We start from the raw sequence: 27,665 nt of genomic DNA on the forward strand, positions 1-27,665 counted from the left end.
GGACGTAAGATCACAGCACACCCTGTTCTCATACTATTGACAAATCCATCACACAGATATTGTGCAGAGAGGGAGGACTTTGCACTCAATATGGTAAGCCCACTTAGTCCATCACAAAGTGTTCAGTAGCTCCTGATGATTGCCCTTGGAGGCAAGATAATAGGCACTAGCAAGGTATAAAGAGGGAAATGTGGCTAAGAATGACTGGAGGGTGTCATGAATGATGCCCACTGTGTTTTTCTGCAACATCAGATTTCTGATCAGCACCCCCCCATACGTCTCAGTTAACAGAAGAGCGCCCACACAGGGCCACCAGCGACAACAAAACAACTTGAAGAATGTAAATTAAACATACCTGCAGATGCTTTTTTTAAAAAAAACTGTGAGTCACTGTGTCTGTGTGCGTGGAAAGGGGGGGGGGGGGGGGTGCATGCGGGGGGAGAAGTGGGGGTTGGTTGGTCTGCAGGCCCCAGCAGGCAGAGTGAATAATTAAGTAAGCGAAGCAGAGTACCAAGCTGGGTGTTTTGTTACCCCCACTCTCACTCAGCACAAGCATACAGCATTAGATAACCCCATCTATCCACGTGTGTGTGCGTGCATGTGCAGTTGGCTACTTTAGATGATTCGACCATTTGATACCTACAAAAGCCTCTTGCTGCTTGGTAACAATTCCAGACAGAAAGCCTATACATCCCCTATCACACTGAGACTGGCTGCATCAACTGCTGCAATCAGCATCAGCCTTGTCTGGGCTCAAAAACATGAATCGCATGCGCTCCTCTGTTCAATACTGCTGCACAGTGGCATCGAGGGCATGTAACAGTTTATAACGATATGATTTTGTTTTTCTTATTCTTGTATATTTTAGTTTGGCGAGAAATTATATGCGACACTGTAGGAAGCGCGGGAAAAAAGTTTCAGTCATCTCTGCAAACAAAATATGCTTTTTTTTATTCAGCATTAGCATTTTGTTTACAATCTATTTACAACATGGACACACATGACAGAACAAGTGAAGACTTTTTTTTTTTTTTTGCCTAGATTTAAAATGAAAGTAAAATAATGTCGAACCAACTACAGTGAAGTGAGGACAGGTAAGGATGGCGCAAAAGACGGCAGAATACACAAGGAATTAAAGAGAAAGACAAAGATGTGGACAAAGGGAACAAGCTAGTACACTACAGAAAACAGAGCAATGATCAGTTATTCAAGCAGGTAAAATATAGACATCACGAGAACAGATACACTCGACTTTATATTTACTGAAACATAAAGTTGGGACATTTAAGTATGTAGGGTACAACATTATTAATACTGAAAAACTAAAAAAAATAAAAAAACAAAAAAAACAACCATCTTTACAAACATTTCTCTTCAGATCCTGTTCATAGCTTGCGTAGCACTAGCAGGCCCATCAGCCATACCCACCATGGGCTGGGTTGGGCTGTGCAAGTGATGTTATAGCTCACAGAGAAAGGAAGGTCATAAAACTTCTCTGAAATATTTTAAAGTATTTGTGAACATTTTGTTCTTAACAACGTTGACTAGGTTAAATGTTCCGTTGCCATTACATTAAGGTTGTTGTTGTTGGTAAACAGTCCCTCTGCTATGATTCCATCCATTAAAAAAAGGTAGAAGAACAAGAAGAAGCACAGTATGTGTAGCTTGGTAGTTTGATAAATCAACTAAAGATCCCACGTTCGTGATTTTTTTTTTCTTCTCCTATGCCTACGAGCACCTTCTAAAATACAAATTAGAAGGATAATGAAACCCTGCAGACTCTAAAGATGATCTTCGACTGGCCTTGTACTTTGAACTCAGCAAAAGAGAATTTCCCCACAGGGACAGTTATCACTTTGACACATCATTATTCATTGTAAATGAGGGGTTTATTTCTATAGTTTGAACTATGTCAATCCTTTTTTCCCTTTTAAATACCTCTCTGTTACCTGTATTTACAATTAGCAGGCACAGTGGCAAAAATTAAGAGTAGAAATAGTGACAACAGTTAGGTCATATACAGTCATGGCCAGAGTTTTGGATAGTTTTGACTTGACTCTTCAAGATTCAGCTCAAGTGCAGTTATTGAATCATCAAAGGGTTAAACAAAAATACTGCATGAACAACTAAAGAATTAAAACCTTTTTTTCCAATGCAGTTTCTTATTTTCAAGATCTTAGATATAATTGAAAAGACCGGGTGAGTTTTTTTTTTTTTGTTGTTGTTCCTCTTCCCATAAATTTAGCAGGTAAAATAGATTTCAAGCATGGAATTTGCATTTGGAAATCATAGCTGTGAAATGAGGTCAAAAGGAATCTCAATAAAACTGAAACAGACCTCATTCAAGGTCCCAAAACAAAGCAAATTCATTAGATACACAAAGAAAAACCAGGGTTTTGGTGAAGAGGAAAATAAGCCTGGATGCTAAATGAAGGCAACAGGTGTATGATCCCAGGATCCTTTATACAATAAAAACACCAAAACCAGAAGAAACCAACCAAACTTCATAAAAGCTATTAGAAAAGTCAGACCACTTCTGGAATTGCACTCTTCAACAGGTTGAAACTTAGAGCGGACCATGTCCAGAATGATGGAAAGAAAAAAAAGATACACGATATTTGGGACAACTCACAATCAATAACATAACACGGTAAGGCCAATATAATGAATGGGCTTGAGTGGTTTCAAGTGGCTCTGGGTCACTAGCATTTACTGATGATGGGACAGTCTAAAGTCAACAGATCGATACTTTCTGCTCATATTTAGCCAAATGCAGCAAAGCTGACTGGGTAACTGTTCAGACGGACAATGACCGAAAGCATGTTGTGAAATGAACCCAGTTTTTGAAGTTAATGACCTGGAATATTGTGCAATCACTGAAGCGGCCCTCTGATCTCAACCTGATTAAGCTGCATTTCACTTCCAAAGCAAACCTAAAGACTGAAGACAATAACTGAAAAAAACCTTAGACATGTCCATGGGTTCTAGGCATCAGTAGTTACTGAGTGCAAGTAATTTTTAACCCTTTATTAAAAGAATGACTATTTTATTTACCAATTATATTTGAGCCCGAGAAAACAGGCTTAAACTGTTGTACTTCGACAGTTAATGCAGCGTTTTTGTTCGGACCCCTGAATTAAAACAAAGCCTCCACTTGAACTGATATTGATATTTTGATATTGTGAGTGCCACTGTTCAAACACCACACGTGAACCACATCTGTTGTGCTTCATTCATGCACCCATCCTAGTCCAGAACAACCACACACACGTATTCAAGCACACTGCGTACCCATAAATCTGTGTAACTGTGTACAGAATGTGAATAACTCACACTCAGAATTAATATAATTACAGAAGGTAAGTTTGCACATAAACCTCAACAGCATTTCTAAAAGATTTACAGAAGTGAAGCGCTGAGTGGAAATCTACCTGAACAGAATAATTTAAAAACATCTGTAACACATTAGAATTAAAACATTTATTAACAAATCATTAACAGCTGAATCATAGTTGAATGATGTACAAAGTGAAGTGTAGCACTGGAAATGACATCAAAAAATAGGAGAGAGAGATGAGGGCTGAAGAATTAAAATATGGGGCTGATGATGCAACTAATCATGAGTGTAAGTAATGCCCAGACTCCTCCCCTCACTACATGAGCTTAAGTAGCTTTCTGATCTTGCTTTGCCTGTTCATAATATTGTAATATCGTTACTGCAGAAAAAAAAAAAAAAAAGAAAAAAAAAAACATGATCACCTTTTCACAAGGACAAGCCACATAGAGTTCGGCAGAGTCGCTCTCTACCACAACAAAAGTCAGTCAAGAGATAATGCAAAGACCGCACAGCTAAGTGCAGTCACAAGTTGGCACCACCTTGTGAAAAGGGAAAACAGTGCATGAACAAACTGGCCAGCCTGAAGACAACAGTACATTCTGTGGATAATGCAATTAAAGAACACGCAGACTGGGCCATACTCACGCTGACTGCTGCCATCAGCTGTTTCTTTGTTTGTCTGTTTCACGAGTATGAAGGACAAGGTTGGAGTGCAGATGTGGGCTAAGGATTCGGAGTGTACATGGTGCTGTCACACCGACCGAGATATGAAATAAATTAAAAATAAGACGCGTTAAAAAGTCTGATCATTAAAATGCATTTGTACAGTAATAAATAGTTTTACCCTCTATTTACAGTTCACCAAACACTTCTGCAGTTAAAAACATTTAATGCTAAATCTTTCAAAAGCCATCTTAATTTGTTTTGTTTTGATTTTTCGAGGATGAGAGGGTTGGCGCTCAAGATTCCCCCTCTTCATCATCCTTCCACTGGTAAGGAAGGCAGGAAGACAGAGAACAGGCAGGAAAGAAGACGCACGGGTAGAAATAATGTCCCCAAATATGTCTTTCCTGTGTTTCATCCTCAAAGAATTCACAAATTTAATGATGTATTGCTGCACCTGCTGTTGTGGTTGTTAAAGTTTTTGTTAAATATACCTCATTACACACACACACACATTCACCCATATTCACACACACACACAGATTTTGAGCACCCGATGTCTTGCTCTGTCCTCACACGACGCATTGTGTATCCTTTCCACAGCCTCTTGCTTGTTCTGAGTAGCAGTTGCCACTAGACGCAGACCTAAGAACAGCCTTCTTTCCAAACTTTCATAAAACCAGTGAACCAAAAGCTAGAGCTGAGTCTGTAGGGCAACTTCTTCCTCATCCCTCCTAACCTTTCGAAGCATCAATTGATCTTCTTTTCATTTTTCAAGGAGCCGTTGCGTTTGTGTTTCCCATTGGCCATGTTCTCATTATGGCAATGTCCATTGGCCATGCTGCCATCATCTCTGACGTTATCGCCTCTGCTGTGGTCCCTGGACCTGCCCCTCAGCAATCGTGCCAACCGGCGTAGGGCAAAGACCGCAAGAGCCATGGCAGCCCCTACAGTAATGACCACATCCAGCAGGAAATACTGGTAGAGGGACACCTCATATACAGCTGAGCGCAGGTGGCTCGCACCGTTGTGACGGAGAATATAGCCGATCCAGTAAACAGCCCTGCTCACAGGGTGGCCTGGTTGATCTTTGTGAATATTGGAGAGATAACGGGCTTGCTGGCGGTACCTAGGTTGGTAGGTAGAGGAAAAGTGAGATGGCATAAAAAATGAGGAAGGAGATTTGTTGAACAAACACTGCAGTCACAACCAAATCAACATATAGCTTAAAATATGAAATATTATAGACACCCTAAATCACAATGACCTGATATCATGAAAGGTCACCAGGGGGTGTGCTACGACGCTAAGAAAAGCTCGAAGTCAGAGTTCCCTGTGTGGCTTTCTTTATCTTGCTAAATCACCATAGTAACTACTGTTGAACACATAACCTAGTCAGGAGGTTAGGTTCACCGAAAGAATCACCAATTCTCTCTTTTATTGCATGTTTTAAGAGCAATGTAAACTCTCTGCAGGGAGAATGCGTGTGCAGGTTGTTAAAACATACTTTATGAAAAACACTAAATGAACTGTAGGTAGCAATGCCAGAATGTACATGTGCAGAAAATATATAAATGTTTTTGTATTGTAGCTATTTTTGAATTGCAGCCACTAAAATACACACCAAGAATATCTGTTCAATCAATAAAGTTAACTGGCAACTAACTAAAGTGATTTCCACGCCTCCGATATTAGGCAGTAACATTTCATGTTTAAACGTATCCAATTAAAAGTTTCAGAGCTCTAATGTGTGGCTGTCATCTTAAAAATAAACAGCAGCACAGAGCGCTGTTGACAGTAATTAAACTGAATTAAAATGTTTATTTTACCACAGTGTGTTAAATCACCAGATTAACCGTTTTCTGCAGCATTAATCTCGTCTTAAATCGCAACAATTGCATTTTACTGTTATTTTTTTAATGTTAATTAAAGATTTTTGTCAGGTTTTTTTAATCAACATCGGCACCATCAGATAACATTCACTCAGAGGGATCATTTTGTGCAGAACAGCAGTCACATGATCTGTGAAAAACGCCTTTTTATATGAATGGAGTCTCAAGCATAGAGCCCAGCCTACTTCATAATACCCGTTATCTCTGACTTGTTTTTTTCGGTTTTAGGTAAGCTAAAACCTAAAAGCCTTTTATCAGATCTCACTGATAAAAGCAATAATACACAAAGCAGTACAAGACAAACTAACCTGGTGTCTGTGATGACGCTGCTCAGGGCTGTAAAGAGGTCTTCCTCTGTCATGTATTTCCAGTGCAACATGATTCCCATTCCTTTGGCTGCTACGCGCGTCATAGTATCATAATGGTCACCAAAAAGAGGTACACCCACCACCGGCACACCATGATACATGGCCTCATAGATGCTATTCAAGCCCCCATGGCTCAGGAACGCTCTTGTGTTAGCGTGACCTAGATGACAAGAAACAACAGGTGGTTTTTTGTATGTTATGCATAAAGTTTTTGACGGGGCTGTTTTGCTAAGGTTAGAAACAGTTTAGAGAAAGTGAAACAGCAGCACATCAGGCATCATTCAAAAAGAAAACCAGAAAAAAAAAAAAAAAAAAAGGAAAACATTTTATGACCATGGCTTAGAGCAGTGGGTAACCATAACACCACAGAAAAACATACATTGTTATTTTTAATTTTATAATGCTTACTGTCCTAGTGTGTGTCCTGCAGGTAAAATGGCATTACATCGTCGCATAATCAAGTCCTTGCTGTCAGACTTTGAATGTGGCATATTCCTCATCCCTGTCAGGCACAATGAACCTGTGTGTATTCTTTCTAGTGAGGTTAATAAGTATGTGAAGAAGGGATCCATACTACACAAAACCTAGTGAGCCACACCCACAGGGTGAAACCAACAACTCCTGAGGGATGTGTAAAAACTTGTCATCAAGCAGTAGTACAAAAAATTAACGTTCTTACTTTTTTCAAGGTAAATATAATAACAGAAGAGTTCCTACAGTTTTTTAAAATCTTGTTTTTATTTTCTTTGAGTTTAGTTTCATTTAGTTTTCAGTGTGAGTTTACATCTTTCAGACTCATTTCTGTAATTTTAATGTTTTATATTTGATATTGTGAATTATTGTAATGGGGGCTCTTCATCAGATTAGAATTTAAGAAGGTCTGAACGGGTATTATAACACAAACGACACTTTGTGGAAACGGTTAACTCACATACATGTTAGTGTTACCGTTTCTAGGAAATGCACTGAGGTCTGCTCATATTTGTTAAATTTGACTAATCTTGCAAAGACAAGATCAAAATTACATGGTCTATATATTTTTAATTTATTTCTCGATGAACATGAACAATGATTTTTTAACTACATGTATTTTGATTTGCAGTTTTAGTTAACTAGAATCACCTCGATCTGAGTCGCAAACAAAATATGTTGATAAAAGAACTGGATGCTACGTTTTTTTAATGATCTCATGTCCTTACCTAATAAGTCATTCTGAGGCATCCAATCAACAAGCTTGGTGTTGTTGCCAAGGTTACTGGGTGGCACGCCAGAGAATCTGAGGAGGAGGAAACAATGCAGAGGACAAACATTGAAGCAATTTATTTTAGTTTTGAGAAGAAAATCTTAAATTTAAGCCAATTGAGAAAAAAAAAAAATCTTGAGGTGCTTTAAGCAAAGTAACAATTTATTAGATTGAATAACGCACTTGCTAACACCTTGATAAAGTGTGACATTATTTTAAAGTGCTACCCAGACTTTACCAGTAAAAATCAAGTAAGAAAGTCCAAGTTTCTTCATACTACACAAGTGTTTGCATGTCACACTGTCTCTTGATTGCAGTTTTCAAATGCTAAATGAGGTCAGTAATATAGAGCACGGTTGGTAGAGCGTGGGGCCAGAAATAGTCTGTTTCCAACCACAGTGACTAACTCCGCACTGTGGTGCAGTGGCAAACAGTGTCGGTTGTGTAGCTCAAGCAGTCTAGTGCCACATCTACTAATTGCGATTCTTTCTGCTACAATGTATAATTTCTTAACACTTCTAAGACACTGGGGGGGGGAAAATAATTAAAATTATGAAAATATAAAAGAACAAAAGGGGACTACTGAGTGTACAACGACACTCACTGCACAGGTTTTCACCTTGATTGCTAATGAACACTTAGTGATTAGTGTGAATTTCCACAATAATGTGCTCAGTCAAATTCTTTTTTTTTTTAAACAATGTAGTGTTTTAACACAAAGATTTGGATGTTTAGTCCTAAGAGATCAGAAGTTATCCATAAAGATTATGCGAGTTGTGTTCATCCCTCACATTATTGCGAGGATTAGTCTGCCAGACAAATCACAGTGACTAACTTTAAAAAACGATATAACCGACAAACTAAAGAGACAGTCTGGTCAATGCATTTTTTTAGCTGCTAAGAGCTGTGATATATGTAAATGAGGATAATAGTAAATGCCAGCCAGACAAGGTCATTTCGAAACTGTAAGAAAACGTATACACAAAATGAATCATGCACAAAATATAGAAAATCGTATCTTTTGAAAAATGAGACCGATACTACGGCAACAGTGAATCTACACTGACCTATATTAACAAATTTAGTTGTTACAATCCACCTGCCAACACCTTTAGCAGCACATGGTAACATTATCTTATTTCTGTTTTTTCCCACCCCTTTTTGTCCAGCCTCAAAAACCTTTTTGTTTACTTCGTCTTGGTTTACATTCTTTTACTGATAATCTTTTACTCTTTGGCTTAATGTGTAACTTCCCCTGGATAATGAAACGGCCCAGTCTTTGTTAATTTTGTTAAATGGTGCGAGTCCTATCGTCAGTTAACCATATCTAAGACAGAAGTAGGCATACACAAGAGGTCACATTGTCTAAGGGTCAGATAGTGGAATGTATTTGTTCTCAAAAATATCTCGCAACAGTCACTGACTCTAAACTGAACTTTGAAGCAAACTGTGAAGCTGTGTGCACAAAAAGAGGCTATCATGTTTGAGGAAGCTCTGTCATCTCCACATTGATAAAACCCACTGATGATTTTATCATGCTTCTTTTGAATGTCTTTTGTCCTTTTCCTTGGTATCATATCTGTAATGAACAGAAACTCACTCAAATTGTTAAATTGTCTGATCTGTGAGCCACAGCTGAGCCCAGCACCCCTCTATACCCTGTATTTCCTCAGTATTTTGTATTATGCTTATCTGTTAGCTATGGTCCATGTTTGTATTGAAAAATGGAGAACAGAATACAAACACACACCTTTAATATCACGAAAAAACTCTAGGACTGACTCTCAGGTAATAAATCTACATCGTTTACCTCTATGCAAGTTTCTGTGTGCAAAGTGTAGAAGTAAATTACTGGTCACTAAAACACTTGTCAAGTGGTTTCTGGCTCTCTGTGATATCGCCAACTGATCAGGGGAGACATATTGCTTAACCAAATGGTGATGCCAAAACGACATGAAATACACCAGTGATTTATTTATTCTGAACTTCTCTTTCACACTCGTGCTTCTTTGGGCCTCAATCAACTACTTTGTTGATAATGTTCGATCTAAAATTTCAAGTGTTGCCGATGCAGTTGCTTACATCATGGTAAAAAATCTAAATGTAGATACGCTTATTATGAGTTTTATAAATGCCTTTGGTTATCGTATATCAGGGGGGAAAAAAAAAAACACACACACTTCAGAAAATTTTTAACATACTTCTAGACTGACTGGAAATGTGGGTGTGTCTTTCTGGCACAGTACTGAACTGGTTTGAATCTAAGTAACAGGGAGAAGTTGTGTCAACTGGCAGTAGCACTTCAGTACAGACAAAAATGACATTACGATCCACAGCATGCTACTTCAAACTTAAATCATGGGAACCAAAAATTAATAAATAAAAGGAAAATTAAAAAGAAACAAGTTTGTAAAAAATTTCTTACTGTAATTATGCAACTTAAACACAAATCTGCAAACCATATCTCCAGGGGACTTTAAGCCATTACATAAACTTAATCAATGTTTACATGTGCAAAACAATATTTCTTAATTCAATGACAAAAACTAGCTATATGGATTACACCAGCTCGCAGTGGTTTTAAATCAGTGCCCCCCAAATCTGCAGTTGTGACAGGGATGTTAACTGGGCTTTTTTGTTCTGCACATTGTGCAACTTAAAAAGTAAATGTTAAAAAAACTAAAAAAAAACAACACAACGTACAGTTGTACTTACTCTTGATCTATTGTTTTATGCAAAGCATTTAGAATTACCTTGAGGTTGAAAGCACCTAGACAAATGAACTTGATTTGCATCAACAAAAGCTGAAAAGCAAAAGTGCTTTTGTACTCACAGGTGTTTAAGTTCTTCTAAATGCCTGTGTATGTCTGCATGTAAGCGTCAATAGAAAATTTTTTATATACTTTTTTTTTATGTCTTTGACATTGAAAATGTTAAGTGGTGGAAGCAAAACATTAAAATTAATTACCGTATTTCCCGGACTACAAAGCGCACCCGAATATTAGCCGCACAAGCTAAAATCAGGGGAAAATCCTGTTTTGTACATACATTAGCCGCACCTGACTAAAGGCCGCAGGTGTTTCAATGTTGACTTATCATATGTAAGAGAATATGCACAAAGGGAATTGTCAGGAAAGAGATGGCTGTTTGGAGACACACATCTTTTATTAATATTTTGAAAAACAAGTTATGGGTACATATTTGCATAACCTTTTAGGTATATGTACAAGTAGCGGTAATTACAAGTAGGAAACATGTACTGTGCTTCATAAATGAGTAACAAATGTAGTACATAACAATAACCTACAGCACACCAGAAAAATAGATTCGGACTACCTTTTAGGCTCAGGGGCAGCGACACGGCTTTAACAAGAAGAAAAGTCAGTCATTCACCACCATCTTCCTGCCCACTAAAACCACCAAAGTCCTCTTCTCCAGGGTCGGATACAAACAGGCTCAGGATGGCTTCGTCATCCACTCTCAGCTTCTTTCCTTCGTTGTCACTTTCAAAACCAAAGAAATCCTCGTTGTCAGTGTCAGAGTCGAACACCCTCAGAAGGGCCGTGGCGGTGTCCTCCTCTCCATCATGCAGCATTCAGCCCTTCGAAATCCGTTGGTGATCATGGATGTTTTCACACTTTTCCACGCTGTCAGATTCCACCGGTGGAGTTGAGCATAACTTGCTTTTCGCATTGTTTTTCGCGCTACTTGTACGGCACTATGTTGTCTGGCGGATGGACACGTGACCAACACACCACTCTTGAACCCCGATACTGTGTGTCTGATCACATGCCCTTCCGCCAGGCAACGTAGTGCCGTACAACAGCGGAACAAACAAAACAAATCGTCTTACGATATGACAAAAATCATGGACAATCCATAGAAAAGCCGCACCTGACTAAAAGCCGCAGGGTTCAAAGCTTGTGGAAAAAGTAGCGGCTTATAGCCCGACAATTACGGTACATATTTTTTCTGACTGACATTTCTGGCAAGAATCCCTTTGACTGTCTACAGCGCCCGAGACATAGAACAGTGATACATAAATTTTTTGTTACAAAATTACATAAGCATTGCAAGTACCTATAGAGCTTCAAAGAACATCACCATCATTGATCGGGTGGAATTCCTTGCGGTTGTGCCACGTGACTTACTGCTTGGAACAGTATGTTTACTTAAATAACAAAAGTCTTTCCAATAAGCTGACATTTTCCTAGAGCCACAAGACATGCAAAGTTTACCGAGCAAGCCTACCTGAATTTTGCCACCACTTTATATGTACACAGCACATTTTAAAGGTAGTGTTTACAAACTAAAAATTGAAGCAAAACTCATTAACTTAATCATCTTAGGTCTCATGTTTATTTCTGGGGCACCCTGACCTCCAAGACAGAAAAAAAATAATACTTAGAATTTCTTGGTTCATTTTAAATATATCAAAAATAAAACAATTCCATTGCATTTTATTTTGAATTTAAAATTCATTACTTAAATACCATTTTCAATTCTCTTCTTGGTCGGCAATAAAGAAAATAATGCACTCGACTCAAAAATATGCAGATCATGCCACTGACTAAATACTCGTGTGTTTTTTGTGTGGGGAGGCATTTCCGCAAATTCAGCATATGCATGCTACATTATGACTCCCATCTGTCCATCTCTGTCTGCTTCCCTCCCCAGCCCAAACTCTTTCATCTGTCTTTAACAAAGCACCAATTCACCGTCCTGCCCATCAAAGCCTACATTCATGGAGCCAATTATCAATGACACAATTCATTTGGCTGGCTCCCTGATACCGTCATCAGCCTTCTTCCTTTTTAACCTCTTAGTTTAGAAGGGAAACTAAAAACTGCATTAACATACAATATCGCATAACTGTTGCCCTTTAAAAGAGGATCTTGTTTGTTCTCTACTGTGATGAGATTCCTGTATAAAAAGCCTGATTATCATACCATGAAAAATTAGGGAAGTGAAAATAGGGAATGTGTTTCATTATACTATACGCAACAAAAGAGATGAATCCGTATCATAAAATGTTGCACACATAAACACAACCCGCATTTTTTTTTTTTTTTTTAAATAGTCATCAAGGTAATATTGCAACCACAATGGAATCATCTGAGGTCCCTCCACCCAGTTTTTACAACAGTCAATTCTTGCAGTTTAACATTGCATGGGTAAGTTCACTTGTTCCTCTTTACCACCTCTCTCACCAAAACTAAATAAAAGACGTCACGCATATGTACGATGGCCTCATTTTACTAAGACACAGAAGGTCAGTAAGCTAACACGAATAAACTGGCACACGGCAAGAACAAAGGAGTCCTATTTCGCCTTGAGCTTTAGCGATCTGTTTAATCTGTATTTTCCAAAAGAAAAGAAAACAATCCCAATAAGATAATCAGTAAAGTCAGCACAGAGGTCTTTTTTTTAAATTATTTATTTATTTATTAGTGACTCTGAAATTTATCCTTGCACTTCTTGCCTTTTCTTTTTCACCACGTGTGGGATCTAAACGTGTGATGATAGTATACAAAGGCCAACTCGAGAGAAAAGGAATGGCACAATGTGGTATTATCTCTTTTTAAGACTTAAGTGTTACAATAAAATGAAGACTGATCACTGAAATATCTGTACTTGCAGTCCGAACACAAAAAACATGACAAGAAAACCTAAATCTCTGACCTAAAACCTAATAAAGACAGCATGCAGTGACATACCTGCATTTACACAGAGGAAAACATAATGGAAGGTTAACAGTTCACTTGCATGACATCACTGGAAACTGTGTAGTCAGGCCTCTACAAACTAGCTGCCAACCCTCTACATGCAGGTGCCTGTTCTGCATTATATACCCATCAGTGTAATGTTAAGTGTATCTACTGCAAATCAGTACTTTGCTCCTGGATTCACATTACACAAAAAAAAGTATTATTATGTGATAAAATTTCCTTAAACCAAATAGTTATCCTTTATCCCATATTTAGTTAAAATATCCATAGAAATGTGGGTCAATGTGGTAAATGAATGGCAAGCTTTTCAAATATACCTGTTAATGATTAAAAGGTTGATGGATGGTTTTAATAAGATAAGATAAGATAAGATAACCTTTATTAGTCCCACACGTGGGAAAGTTGTTTTAATGTAACATTAAACTACTACCTCTAATCCTGAAAGCAGTAAACAGAACTGAATATGCTGCAAATGCAGTTCTGCGGCTAAAAGTGAAGTAGCTCCTGTCGTGTCACATGGTCATATATTGTCTGCACCTCATTCACATATGCAAAAGTGTGTTTATCAGAGCAGTACTCGGGCTGAATTACTTGTGGCTAAATTTAGAAAGGAAAAAAAATTGCAAAGGTACTTCCATCCTTAAACTATAAAGTCACTGTCAACTGATCAAGTTTTACTGTGGCACGAACAAGTTTCAGCATTCATGGCGCAATTTTATTTGATCTACCAGATGACCTCTAGTAAAAAATGTTATGTCTCTTTCTTATGGTGGAGTAATGGCCACTGACCTTAACAGAGGCAAATGAGGCCTAAAGTTCTTTGGATGTTGTTCTGGGGTCTTTTGTGACCTCTTAGATGAGTCGTTGCTCCGTTCTTGTAATTTTGGTCGGCCTGAGAAGGTTCACCATTGTTCCATGTTTCCACCATTTGTGGATAATGACTCTCACTGTGGTTTGCTGGAGTCCCACAGCTTTAGAAATGGCTTCATAACCTTTTCCAGACTGAGAGATCCCAATTACTTTGTTTCCCATTTGTTCCTGAATTAACCTTTGAGAATGTTTTGGTCTACTCCACTTTATCAGGCAGGTTTTATTTAAATCATTTCGAGATTATCGAGAACAGGTGTGGCTTTCCGAACATGTGATACACAGCAGTTAATTTATATCATAACACCTTTATTTAGAAACTACGTTAACTTGCGTTATCTTTGTCTAATATTTAAATTTGGTTGATGATCTGAAGCATTTAAGTGAGACAAACATACAGAAACACAGAAAATCAGGAAGAGCGCATACACGTTTTACCACCACTGCAGGTTTCTCCATAAAACACAACAAACAACCAAAAAAAGAAACAGAAAAGAAAAAAAAATGCCTAGTGGAAGACTGTTGTTAATTTTAGGTTTTAGAAAGTTCTATTCACATCTTTTAAATTGAAAGTAGATTCTTTACCTCCAGATAACACGTTGGGGCAGTCTGGCAAGGGCACCTGCTAGTTTGTGAGCAATGTCACTGGAAAGGTACTTTACGCCAGCTCCAAATGACACAACTACAAAGCCGTGCTCTTCTGTGTCTTTCACCCAGTCTTCAAAACCCTGTAGGAACATGAGAAAAAAAGACCAGGGAGGGATAAAGTACAGCTTTAAAAAAAAGAAAGAAAAAAAAACATGTATTTCATATTTGAAAGTGCTTCAATTTACAATTTAACTCAGGATTTTCTTTTAGAGCCTTAAGAACAAATACATGACATCAGCGTCAATAAAGCATGACTAAGTCACATAAACTCTAAACACTGTTTTAGTTATCTGCGAAGGTTTGCAGTCACGCCTATGTGACGATAGCATTTATTGTACTGACATAGCAGAGTTTATTGTGCACATCCATTTTGACAGGTTTGCATATAAATGTAGGATGACAGTATAAGACTGAATAAATGCTACAATCTAACTTTAATATGAAAACGCAGTACACTAAACTACTTTTTTAATAATGTTAGAACAACCGGTAATCATGTCTGAAGGCTGATAAGTACAGAGGCTCTAAAACCCAATAACATATTCCAGCCTGAAAACTCTGTAGAGATGCATCTAAGCTCAGATCCTTTGATTTTTAGAATGAAATTATATGTTAATTAACAAAAAACGTAATACTCTACAACCTCAACCATTTAGTATCAACTTTGTACTACTGTCAGATTTTTCTGTGTATGAGCTGTTGATATAGGTGCAATCAAAAAACATTAGTCATTCCTGATCATCAGCAACCAAGCCCAGAAAAACTGACGCTAAATAACACATTTTCACCTATTCAAAATATAAACTCACATAGATGGTAATATACGTAAAGGCCAGTTAGCAACCACAGGCAATCACCAATTGCAAGGAACAAATGCTGAAGCAACGTGACGCCGCTTTTAGATCCGGTGATGGTATGCAGTACAGTGCAGCCAGATCTCAGTTGAAAAGAGGCATCAGAGAGGCCAAGGCAGCGTACAAGAGAAGGATCGAAGACCACTTCACCACCAACAACTCACGACAGGTATGGCAGGGAGTTCAGCACTTAACCAACTACAAACCTGGCAATACCACGTTGACTGAGGGTAACGCGGAGCTTGCAGAGGAGCTGAACCACTTCTTTGCACGCTTTGAGGTGAAGGGACCAGAGGCAGCAGCAGCAAAAACATCGGACAGCAGCAGCCCAAGCCTCATAGTGCAGGAATATGAGGTGAGGCGCACACTGAGGGCAGTGAACCCCAGGAAGGCCACCGGACCAGATGGGGTAACCGCAAAGGTCCTAAAAGAGTGTGCAGACCAGCTGGCTGGGGTCTTCACTAAGATCTTCAACACTTCACTGTCCCAGTCCTGCATCCCGCCGTGCCTAAAGTCAGCCACAATTGTCCCACTGCCAAAGCGTACTAACATTAGCAGCCTCAACGACTACCGACCAGTTGCTCTAACACCTGTTATAATGAAGTGCTTTGAGAAACTGGTCCGACGTCACATCATGTCCTGCCTGCCACCCACACTCGACCCGCTCCAGTTTGCATACAGAGCTAACAGATCAACTGAAGATGCCATTGCTACAACGCTCCACACCACCATCTCTCACCTGGAAGTGCAGGGCCGTTACGCCAGGCTGCTCTTTGTTGACTTTAGCTCTGCTTTCAATACGATACTCCCGGACAGACTAATAGATAAACTGCTGGAAATTGGACTTCCTTCCACCACCTGCCGCTGGATCAGAGACTTCCTCTCAGACCGTGTACAGAGAGTTAGAGTGGGGCCTCATCTTTCCTCAGCCCTCAGCCTCAACACCGGCTCTCCACAAGGCTGTGTACTGAGTCCCCTACTGTACACTCTGTACACACATGACTGTGTTAGTTCCCACCCAGACAACACAGTCATCAAGTTTGCAGATGATACCACTGTGGTGGGGCTCATCTCAGGGGGAGATGAGACTGCATACAGAGCTGAAGTTCAGAGGCTGTCAGATTGGTGTGCAGACAACAACCTGGACCTCAATACCACCAAAACAAAAGAACTGGTAGTTGACTTCAGAAGGAGGAAGTCCGAGCTGCAGCCTGTCAGCATCAACGGGGAGTGCGTGGAAAGGGTCTCCAGTTTCAAGTTTCTGGGTGTGCACATAGACACAGACCTCCAATGGAGCTCTAACACCTCTGCGGTCTTAAAGAAGGCCCAACAGCGTCTCCACTTTCTGAGAATCCTCAGAAAAATGGACCTGAAGAAGGAGCTGCTGACCGTCTTCTACCGCTGCTCCATTGAAAGTGTGCTGACATATTGCATCGGTGTGTGGTTCTCCAGCTGCACCACAGCACACAGAAAGGCACTCCAGAGGGTCATCAACATGGCCCAAAAAATCATTGGACATCCTCTTCCCTCCCTGAAGGACCTGTACAGCACTCGCTGTCTCAAGAGGGCACGCAGCATCCTACGGGACTGCACACACCCAGGACACCGGGTGTTTAAGCTGCTGCCGTCTGGCAGGAGGTTCAGGCTGCTGAGGTCCCGAACAAATAGACTCAAGGACAGCTTTTACAACAGGGCAATAGCCCTGATCAATGTAAATAGCTGACCTGACTGGATACCTCCCTGGACTTTTTAGGGGGAGGTAACAATGTTTAAAACGATAACAATAATATTTATATTTATAACAAGGTGCAATAATAATTAATGTGCAATAATAACAGTGTGCAATACACATACACTTATTCTTCTTTTTTATACTAAGTTAATATACTGTGTTGTGTTGTTTGTTACGTTGTGATGTGTCATATCGTGTCGTGTTGTGTTACATGTAGTGCCGACGTAGGACAGTTTTTCCAATTTCATTGTACTACTGTACTATGTATGACTGTGCAATGACAATAAAGAGTTATCTTATCTTATCTTATCTTATGTATATTCCTAAATGGTCAGGAGGGTTGCTGCCTGTCACGGTGAAAATGATAACTGCTAAAGCTCCAAAGAGACAGAATCAGTTACCACCTGACAACCACGGGTCAGTGGGAGAAAAAAACAAAAGTGGATTATCCAACTGGTTGGCAAGTAGATGCTAAAGCAGGCTTACATTTTAGTTTGAAATTCTAAGGTTTGATATATTTAAAGTTTCTAAGAAAAACAGGACTTCTTGTTGCTCGAAGAAAACTCAGCAGAGGCCTCTATCAAGAAGCAATGTCACAGATCCCTTTCAAGAGATCCCTTCATTTGAATTGCCTTTACTGGAAGCAACCCTGGTGCCTACAGTTGGCCATGTAGGAGAGTGAAATCACCAGGGTAACAATAAATTTGAGTATAGTTATCCATAATGGTGGACTGGAGCAGACGTCATTAACCCATGAATGTTTATTTTTGAGCACTTCTGTATTATTTAAAGCCAAGTTGGGTATTTCTGTGCTCCAAGTTATAATTACTAATTGAATGTTTAACAGTCTTTGCAAGTTTGAGGCTGGCAAGGTATAGTATTATCTCTATGAGTTACAACAAGGTTAAAACATTACCTTTTATGGTATCATTTTCCAAGTAAAGCCTTTTTACAAAAAAACAAAGCAAAAAAAACAACAACTTTTGAGTACTATTGATGTGTTGAACCTAAGATTCTAGCTATCCTAATTAGAGACCATCCAATACCTTAAATGCTCGCTCTATTCAAATAAAAGATGTAAAACTATCAGCACAACAACTGAAATAACAGAACTCATGGGTTCCTACAAACTACACTAAGCAAATTATAACCACAAATCTACATATAAATCCAATACCATACGCTTTTAAAGCACTCTTCCTGTAAAAAACGAGGAGTCGTCCATGAGCAAACCTGCAACATGGAACACTCTGCCATGTGGTGCTGTTTTTTGGGGGGTGTTTTTCTTTTTTTAGTAACAGCCTGCCATTACTTGGACTACAGTGCTTCTCAACAGGCACTTGAAAGAAGAAATCATGACAAACAGTCATTTGAGTTTGGGTTTGCTAGGGTTGGATGACTGGACTAATCTATGTTGGCTGTTTGCAGTTGTTTTTTTGTCTGTGATTGTTGTCATTTTATTTTGCTAATTTAGTTGTCTGAGAATTTCAGTTGGTAGGTAATTAATTTTAAAAAGATGTGAAGTCTCCTTTTAGGTTGTGTTGAGCTAGAGCTGAGAGTTGACAGTTATTGAGATTCTTAGCAATATTATAAGGAAAAGTCATACAAGAAGACCTTAAATGTCAACAAGTCTGTGTACTTTAGCATCATATGTTATGCCCAGCTTTTTATTAATTTACAGGCATTTACACATCTCTAAAAATATATTTGCTCTTACAGGTTGTTGAAAGGACAACAGGCAGTTGGATATTAACCCAACCCTGGGGCGTGTCCTGATGTGCACTTAAGAAACCATTAGTTTGTCCAATAGTAAAATATATTTTTGTAAAAGTGAGGATGGACTGACTAACAGTGGTTGGGGACCGATCAGGGAGCAGCCATGTTGGAGAGACAGGATTGCCGGACAAGTAGGGAGAGAGGGAGGCTAACGGTCCAGCTGCAGGAGCTAAGGCTGCCCTGGCACAGAGCAGCTTCACGGGCACACTGGGCTCTGTGTCCCAGCAGCATACCCCCTACTGTCCCTACAACACGGCCTTAGTGACCCCATAAAAGAGTCTCAGTGTCCCCAGAGTTAGGGTTAGAACAATGACCTCGTTCTCCCTCCACTTCCATTATAACCCTCCACACAACACTGCACAATACTCCCTATTGGCTGGTGTGGCATTCCTAAAACCCTCCGCAGCAGATACCGACAGCCCGCGCTCGCAATGTCCAAACGCTGGACTAACCCCCCCATCACTACCCGCCTCTCCTCAACACCCTTCCCCCTTTTGCTCAAAATCTGCCGTGTACATTGAACCTAAACCAATCATCACACCAGACTTTTCTAGAAAGGGTCACTTTGTAGCACATTGTGATTAGAAAATATCACAAGTGATAAAAAACAATAGATAATGGAAACTAGCTAGTGTGAATAACAGCAAACTGTGAGGACATAAAGACGAAGTCGTTTCAAGAGATAAAAGTGCAGAAAAACAATTCATTAACTAGAGATGTGTGAATTTGATTAAAATTCAAGAGGAACGTTGCAGCCAAGCTTTTGCAAGTTCCCAAAGGGTTGTTTTTCAACAAGTGGTTAATTACTCGGCAACTATTTTGGAAAAAAAAAAAAAAGCCAACATTTTATTGGCTCCAAATTCTCGTGTGACGATTTCATTTTTATCTTATGACTGGCTATAAGAAACATGGATTAGCCATTATTTTCTACTTAATGATACTACAGTTTAACAGATTAAGGCCTTTTCTGAAAAAGGGCTGCGTCTTTGATTAACTCTGAATAATTCAGTGACAAAAGAGAAACAGTTTGCAGAATGGATTTAGGCTAAAGAATGGAAAAAAATAAGGAGTATGTCCTTTCTCATGCCTTTATAATACCTCTCATAACTCTTCAGGGTTCTCAAACACAGACCACACCCATAACAAAATTTACTGTATTAATCTAATTATACTAATATTAGTATAATACTTAGAAAAACAATGCAGCTTCCCATTCTGACCAATAAAGACACATATTTGCATAATGACCTGTTTCAACTATGTGTTCCCATGAGCCAGCTGTACTACAGTGCTTCTGTCACCAGTGCATAAGAGCGCTCATTTTATGCTCAGGCTCCTATAGAGGCCTCTGTGAGCACTAGATGCAGATGCATTCATGAAATGTAGGCTCCATTGTTCAGATCTTGAAATGAATAAGCCTATCTCAAATACAAGTTTAGCATTGGGCCTGAGTACAAGAGAATAGGACACGTAAAGGCGTGAGGTGGCACACCTGAAAATTTGAATGCAATAATTGTTGGATTTTTAACATTTGCTGCTTTCTTATGATACTGTCAGCAGTGTTTCATATGAAGGATAAGGACTGATTCAAGACTATGGTCACATTTGTATCAATGTATCAAAATACCTTGCTGTGCGAGCTGTTTAAATGCTGCATTAGCCAAAAGGAGACTGCACAAGTTCTCTTGGACATGACAAAATAGAACAACCCTCATAATAAGCTCGTCAGCTTTGTGTCCCTTTTGGTACTGACCTGTGGCAGTGGGCTGGGAGGCTTGGTGAGGATGCCACCTATGTACACCACATGTGGAAGGGTGGGTCTGGGGAATTCCAGAGCCATGTCAGTGCACAGCATCCACAGCCGGCTTCCCTGCACCAAGTCAGCCATGGCCACTTGAGGCTTTACTCCGTGTTTCTTCATAATCCGGTCATACTTGGGCAGTGCGATGTAATGGACTCCAAAGCGCTGTACGAGGTAAACAGCTGTGTTTGCAATCCTCTGCATCAAGGACATGCGGTCGGTCAGCAGCGAGTTGAATTCCGGTACGTATGATAACGGGGCCGGGGCTCCAACCTCTGCAGGGTACCACAGGCCGGTGCTGAAAACAGCATATTGCACACCCAGGATATGAGCAATCACAAAACCGCACATTTCATTGGGGTCCACTAGCAGCAGGTCAAACTTGGCCTCTTTCAGCCGATTCATTACTTCAGTATTGCCAACGACAGCATCGCAGTTCTGAGAGTAGTGGTCAAGAATGTCAAACAGTTCGAGAAATGTCAGGCGGCCTGAGAAGATGTTGGTGACTTTGGATTGGAGAAAATTGTCAGCTGTGGTGCTGTTAAAGATCCCTTGATAGCGCTGTAAATGGTAGTGAGGAGAGGGCGGGACCTCACGACCCTCTGAAACTAGAAAATGGGTCTCGTGGCCCTCCTTGTGTAGAGCTGTTGCCAGCGTTTTGAAGATGTAGAGGTGCGATTCAAACATGATGGGTGGGACCACAATCACTTTAGCGGCTCTTGTCGTACTGGGACTCCATGTGAGGAGGCCCAGGAGGAGTAGGAGTGATGAGGGTAGTAGCATGGCTGAAACAATAATAATAATAAAAAGAGCAATATTAGGATTACAGCTGCAAAATACACAGTACAGACATTCCAATGCAATATTATAATACAGATACAGATCACCGTTTATCCAAAAGCAATGCATCATAAAACTTTGTTTACTAGGAGTTACTTGTCTGTGTGCTTTGCACCTTCAAGGAGGAGGCTGATGGAAAATTATTAATTAGACGAGTTTATTTAGTTGAGATAAACCTTTATCTCTATCAGCAGAGCATGATTCAGAGAGTTGAAACTCTTATTTCCTGTTCATTGAACTTCAAGCCTGGAAATGAATTCTGCTGTATAAATTTTCTTTCAGTTCTCTCATACATACAAATCCATATGAAGAAATTACAAGGTCTCAGCTTTTGTGCCGTTTCATTTTTCTGGCATCAAAACATTACATTTCCTTATCAACTTCTTCTTTCTTCTGACGTACTTCGATTCCACCGCTCCATTTCTAATCACCCTGTGCGCAACTGTCGCTGACATGGTGTGGGTAGCACCAACGTCATTCTGAACCTCCAGCCGCCCTATTCACAAATACAAACACAAAGAACTATTATTGAGCCTCCATTTCATAGCCTGTGCCCTATATGCCTACACCCATTCTCTTGCTCTCTCTCTCGGCCCCTCTCATTTGGATTAATGATTAACAGTGAAAGCCTTTTTATGGAGGGTCGTCCACTACGCGGGTTACATTTATCTACAGTGCCTAACCCATAAGTTGCTACAGTTTGCTACTGTGTGGTGATGACATCCAACGGAAATGTATGGGTGCTATTTAAATACCTATAGATGAATATAGAAAGTTGTATGTTGGTCTGGAAGCCTTTCAAGGGTGAGCCATTTATGATATCCTCTCTGCCCCACAATACATCTCCTACATTTTGTTTTGTCATGGCACAAGTAATATCTCCCGATTGTATTACAATTGCACCTGTTGATTCTGCTCGCCTTATAGCATTCAATCATAATAGGAAGACACTTGTTTAATCACAATATGGAGTTTCTCTCTTCAAGGCAAGGTATGAAGAGGACTAAAGGATGTCACCATTTTGCATTAAAATAGCCTCAGCATGTTGTTACAGACACTTCTCAGCACAGACTGTTGATGGTAACTATAGAAACCAGCCAATGTCTACTGAGGACTAAGATGCGTCATGACTTAGGTTACCAACAATGGAGTCTGGTTACCGTGTGTGCAGGGACAGCTGAGGAAGTGATCTGGATTCAGAGAATTGAAGGATATAATATTATGGGATTATATGGATGGAAACAAAATGAGATGGGGAAGATTAGAGCAAACCTTGGGAAGACAGCTATTGTAGTTTGTAAGATAATAGTCAGCAGGGGAATGCTGGGAGATAAATCAGTGTAATGTTGATACTTTTGATATTGTGCGATTCATCTTACGAGCTAAGCCGCTGTTAAAATATACAAAGGTAATCAGACAAATGTGATGTAGGCAGTAATGGCTGCATTTTCCAAATCTACAATTAACGTCTTAGTCTGCCCATGCAGGATACTGATTTCCTTTAGATTTACATGATAATTAACAATGATTAATAAACTATTAAGCTTAACGAGATAAACTTTGTACAGTGTTTAACAAGTTTATTAGTCCACCACCCAATGTAAGGCTTATGCCACAGCTGCTCTAAATTAACAGTATTGGTCATTTAAAGAAAAATCTAAATTTAATGTATCTGCAACAGTTAATCTTCCACAACGCACCACCTCTTTAATCAAAAAGATAGAGACTCCGTTTTTTGTTTTGATGAAGATGCTAAATTACAGTTATTTAACAGGAAAAAAATGGTTTCAGTCGTTGAATATGATGCATGATCAATATCTGACAGCTCAGACATACAAAATATTTCTTAAAACAAAAAAAAACTAAGCATAACAACTCTTCTGCACAATAATTTGTATTTTTTTTATTCAAAATCAACACAAAAGTAACTGAGAAAGAAAGTATTTAATAGTTTTTGAGGGGGGGAACTTTAACTATGTGATTATCTTAAAATTAGTCTTCCATTCAGGTTCCCTGTTTTGTAGCATTTTCTGCACACATAATCTCTTATGCATTACTAAAAATCAAACCAAGTATAGTTTTGGCAGGAAGCACTTTTATCCAATCAGTGCCACAATGTGGTAAATATACCGTGATTAACACTCTCTAATGCAGACTAACGTTTTCGGGATGTAACACAGCAGGAGGCCCCTTGCTGTTTCCACAGTGGGGGCTCATTAGTTCAATTCACCCTGGTGAGAGCGGAGAAGTGACGTCCAAGAGCTGATATTAAGTCAAACACAAGTCAGCCTTTAGCTATTTATTTTTGGCTCATATCTCTCAAGTGAAGCAAGATAAACTGGTCTTAGGTTTATTTGCTGCAAAAAAAAAAAAAAAGAACCCAGCTGAGGACCTTGAAGGGCAAGACTGGCTAGCCTGAGGTAATAACGCTTGAATTTTAGAAAAATCAAAGAAAAAACAATCTAAAAGATTAAATGGGTTCAGACATCCAGATGATGGTAGCTTTGAAGTCCTATTGCTCGGCTAGCTGGTGACTACTGGCGGAAGACGGCTTCGTAACCTGCTGAAAGGTGTGATGCAATCCTTTTCTTTTAAATCATGCCCGAGGTTAAACCCTCATAATGAAATTTGACATAGCAACACGTATCTGGGCCTAGTGGCTGCATACAAGTGTCATCAGCAAAAAAAATGCAAGTGCACATATGTGTGAAAAGTTATAACAGGTCGAGTATATAAAAGGTTAGTTGAAATTCTGTGATATCTGGAAACAATACTTTGTACTGTTAACTCTAAGATGGAAGGTGATGCAAGAGCACTTCACAAATAAGTAAAGGTCAAGAGCCTTTAGATCTGCTCAGGGACAACGTGTTCTCCACTGACAAAGGGAAAAATCACAGCTTTTTGTCCAGTATAAGGTATTTTCCCCTCACCTTTACCTTGATTCTGAACACGCGACTACCCTTACTGCTCCCTCCCTTTCATCATGATTATGGCACTGCTACACGAGAACAGGTCAGACAGGCTCCGTCTTTTAAAACATTATGTCAGCAAATAAACAAAGACAGAGCGAATGAGTTTACAGTGATGGTATCTCATTAATGTGAACTACAGATAAGGAAGCACCAATCAATGTGGTCAGACATGGTCTGTCTTTTTCAAGAGATAAACATTGTGTCAGGAAATAAAGAAGGATAAAATAAAAAGGAGACTGGGATAAAGCCAATGTGTTCCAGCAACCGAGGTGAACCAGAAATAAGAAAGAAGTGATGAATGTGATAGTGATGGTATTAAATTCCCCTATTTGCTTAAAAATATTATCAATGGGGAAACAAAATAGGATTGGCCCTAAGTAAGTGGGAACACAGTTTGTTAAGTAAGGCAGGCTGTCACAGTCTAGGAGGGATATCCTTTTATCCCTTATAATAAGGGTAAGATTTGAGCAAAGGCACACGTCATAACACAAACCAACAGTCTGACTGTTAAATCAATACCGCAAAGAATTTCTGAGGACGAAATTCATCCCAATCGAAATTCAAGTTGGACTTACTTTGGTCTGTTTAGCAGTGACTGTCACACACGCACGAGTGACATAACTACCTCTGGCCTGACAGAGACTGAGCAGTCAAGAAAAAGAAAAATGTCAGGTGATCACTTTGCGTCGGAGGAACAGGACTGGCTTAACAGGTGCTCTGATGTTGACCCTCCCACAAGGAAAAAAAAAAAGTCACAGAGAATCGCCGTCTTTACGCCTGGTATTGAAATACCTTAGCTTAAGGTCATATAAGACAGTCCACTGGACACGTGATATTAAACTGTAAACTCTAAACATCTGTAATGGAACGTAAAAGTCCGGCCAACAGATTTGATATCATGTGTGATAAGTAAGCTAACTAAAAAAAACCCAAAAAAACAAAAAAAAAACACGTAGTAGTGGTCGTGTTTGCCTATTTCTACAGGTCTTTATATGTTTTATAGCTCTCTCTATATATATATCGATCATAGCTTAAGTCATTGGTGAAAAGGTTACTCCTTCAAGTCAAGAAGGGCAAAAATCCAGGGACCAAAAATTATATTTTTATGAGGAAAAATGTATGAATAAAGCTGCGCACGCACACGCACACACATATATATATCCAACTCTGCAAAATGGATCAGCTTTTAAATTTAAGGAAAAAATGCGAAACAATGATTCTCGGCTAAAGAAAGACATTTTCGGCGTGGATATTTCGCAAGGGACGTGAACACAGCATAAGATAGCAACCTGACTACACCTGCACCTCGAGGGGGATGGGGACAGCCGGCTGAGCTTTAAAAGAAAAGGTAAGAAAGTAGCCTGTAACCTGTCATCTTCATCAATATCAGCCACCTGTATGAAAAAATAAAACTGCCAAGTTTTATGGGCGAACCAGGTAAAAGCACCTGTTGACTAAAAGTTCGCCTGGGTTGGCCTTACCTGGGGACTTCAGTGTAGTTCGGGAGAAATTAAAGGTGAAACTGCAGCAGTCTCGATTTTCCTGAAGAGAATTTTACGCGTCGTGTAGAAACAACGCAAAAGGTAGTCAGTAAAACACGTCCCCCGGCAACCGAGAAGGAGCGGAGGGAGCATTAAACTCACAGTCCCACACAGGAGTGGCCGAAAGGCGGGGCTATCTGTGTTGCAGGATGGAAGTGAAGGGAGTGGCAGAAAGAAGGGAAAAAACACGACGGAGCGGTGGAGTATAACAGCCCATACAGGTAAGCCTACATACTAGGTGACTCAGTTTGTGTTGACACAATCGTTTTGGGTTTTTGTATTGTTTTTTGGGGTTTTTTTTTAAATGAGCGTAGCGATCGAAGGTAAGGTAGAAAAGGAGGCGCCATGTTAAGTCTTTTAAATTCAAATCGATTAAATCAAGCAGAAAATTAAATTATATTCACTTTTATTTACTGTTATTTGTAGCCACAATCAGTAAGTTTGGACTTGTGTAATGACCGGATATTATGAGGTCTCGTAGTATCACTTCATAAGGCACCCTTTACAAAAGATTTCTTTATTTCTCTCACCTTTTATGTGGGTGTGCTTCTAATTAGTTCCTGATGGTGCCGGTGTTCAACACTCGGCCCACCGAAACTCATAAACGCTTCTAAATGTTGGGTGTGAACAACTTCAATACGCCGTCTGTTCCACCGCTTTGTAAGTTTGTTTTAACAGTAAGAAGAATTATAATGGATAATCAAACGATATCAGCTGATGACAGTGTGAATAAAATATATATTTTCCCAGATCATCTATTTACAGGAATACAGCACTATATGCACACTATACCCGATATTAGCTGCTTTGCTGTTATTGCTTTTGGGAAAGTGGGCTTGCTTAACTCCCCACCTACAAAAAGGTATGAATAAGGGAGAGATTCTTATCAGACAGCAAAGAGGTAGGAATAAAGAATTTAAAGGGGGGTGATTGCAATAAATGCTGACGGTGTAAGTTGTAACTGGTGTTACACAAAGAAGCAGGTCTGTTTACACAGCAAGCACAGAAATATAGGTGGGAATGCAACGTAATTTGGATGGTGGGGTTGAGGGATACTGGAGAGCAGGACCATAATGTGTGTTGCTAAAGACAAATGGATGGTTCTTCTCTAACTCACAGTGATCCATTTGTTTATAGCCTGCCCTCCACACAAAGACACCCCCCCCCCCCCCCTACATTCAGTGCCCTCTCCATCCCATTTCCTCAGCTATGCCCTGAGTCATCACAATATGCAATTCAGCTACTGGCTGCTGGGCCTGAGCATCCACTCAGTCCGCCAATCCAAAGGGGGGCCTGTATGTGGATTTACAGCGTATGCAACCATGTACTTGTTATTTGTCTGTGAGCTGGCCTTCAGCCTTCACTCTCCCATCATTATATGTCTCTATCCTACTCTACCCCT

At 39.6% G+C, this 27,665-nt stretch overlaps 1 protein-coding gene across 1 annotated transcript; it reads right to left on the minus strand.

Annotated features, from left to right (window-relative positions):
• Positions 1-966: 966 nt before the first annotated feature.
• On the minus strand, positions 967-26,380 carry ugt8 (UDP glycosyltransferase 8). Its single transcript, XM_086295713.1, has 6 exons — positions 26,204-26,380; positions 20,863-21,695; positions 14,685-14,827; positions 7,460-7,536; positions 6,201-6,420; positions 967-5,129 (listed from the first exon to the last, which is right to left on the minus strand). The coding sequence occupies exons 2-6, from the start codon at positions 21,691-21,693 to the stop codon at positions 4,751-4,753; spliced, it is 1,650 nt and encodes a 549-aa protein (XP_086151839.1). The 5' UTR covers positions 21,694-21,695; positions 26,204-26,380; the 3' UTR covers positions 967-4,750.
• Positions 26,381-27,665: the final 1,285 nt, after the last annotated feature.

This window comes from Aulonocara sp. 'chitande type north' Nkhata Bay, linkage group LG6 (assembly GCF_057382095.1).
Source record: "Aulonocara sp. 'chitande type north' Nkhata Bay isolate Kocher_YH1m ecotype deep benthic linkage group LG6, A_spYH_male_GT1.1, whole genome shotgun sequence".
In the NCBI taxonomy this organism is placed as follows: domain Eukaryota; kingdom Metazoa; phylum Chordata; class Actinopteri; order Cichliformes; family Cichlidae; genus Aulonocara; species Aulonocara sp. 'chitande type north' Nkhata Bay.

Bases quoted from the DNA above. Each gene is read 5' to 3' on its own strand.
- ugt8 (XM_086295713.1), bottom strand. From the start codon at position 21,693: ATGCTACTACCCTCATCACTCCTACTCCTCCTGGGCCTCCTCACATGG. The intron at 14,828-20,862 runs GTCAGTACCAAA...ATGTTCCTACAG, and splicing joins CTCCCAGCCCACTGCCACAG to GGTTTTGAAGACTGGGTGAA. The intron at 5,130-6,200 runs GTTAGTTTGTCT...CTACCAACCTAG, and splicing joins AGCGTCATCACAGACACCAG to GTACCGCCAGCAAGCCCGTT.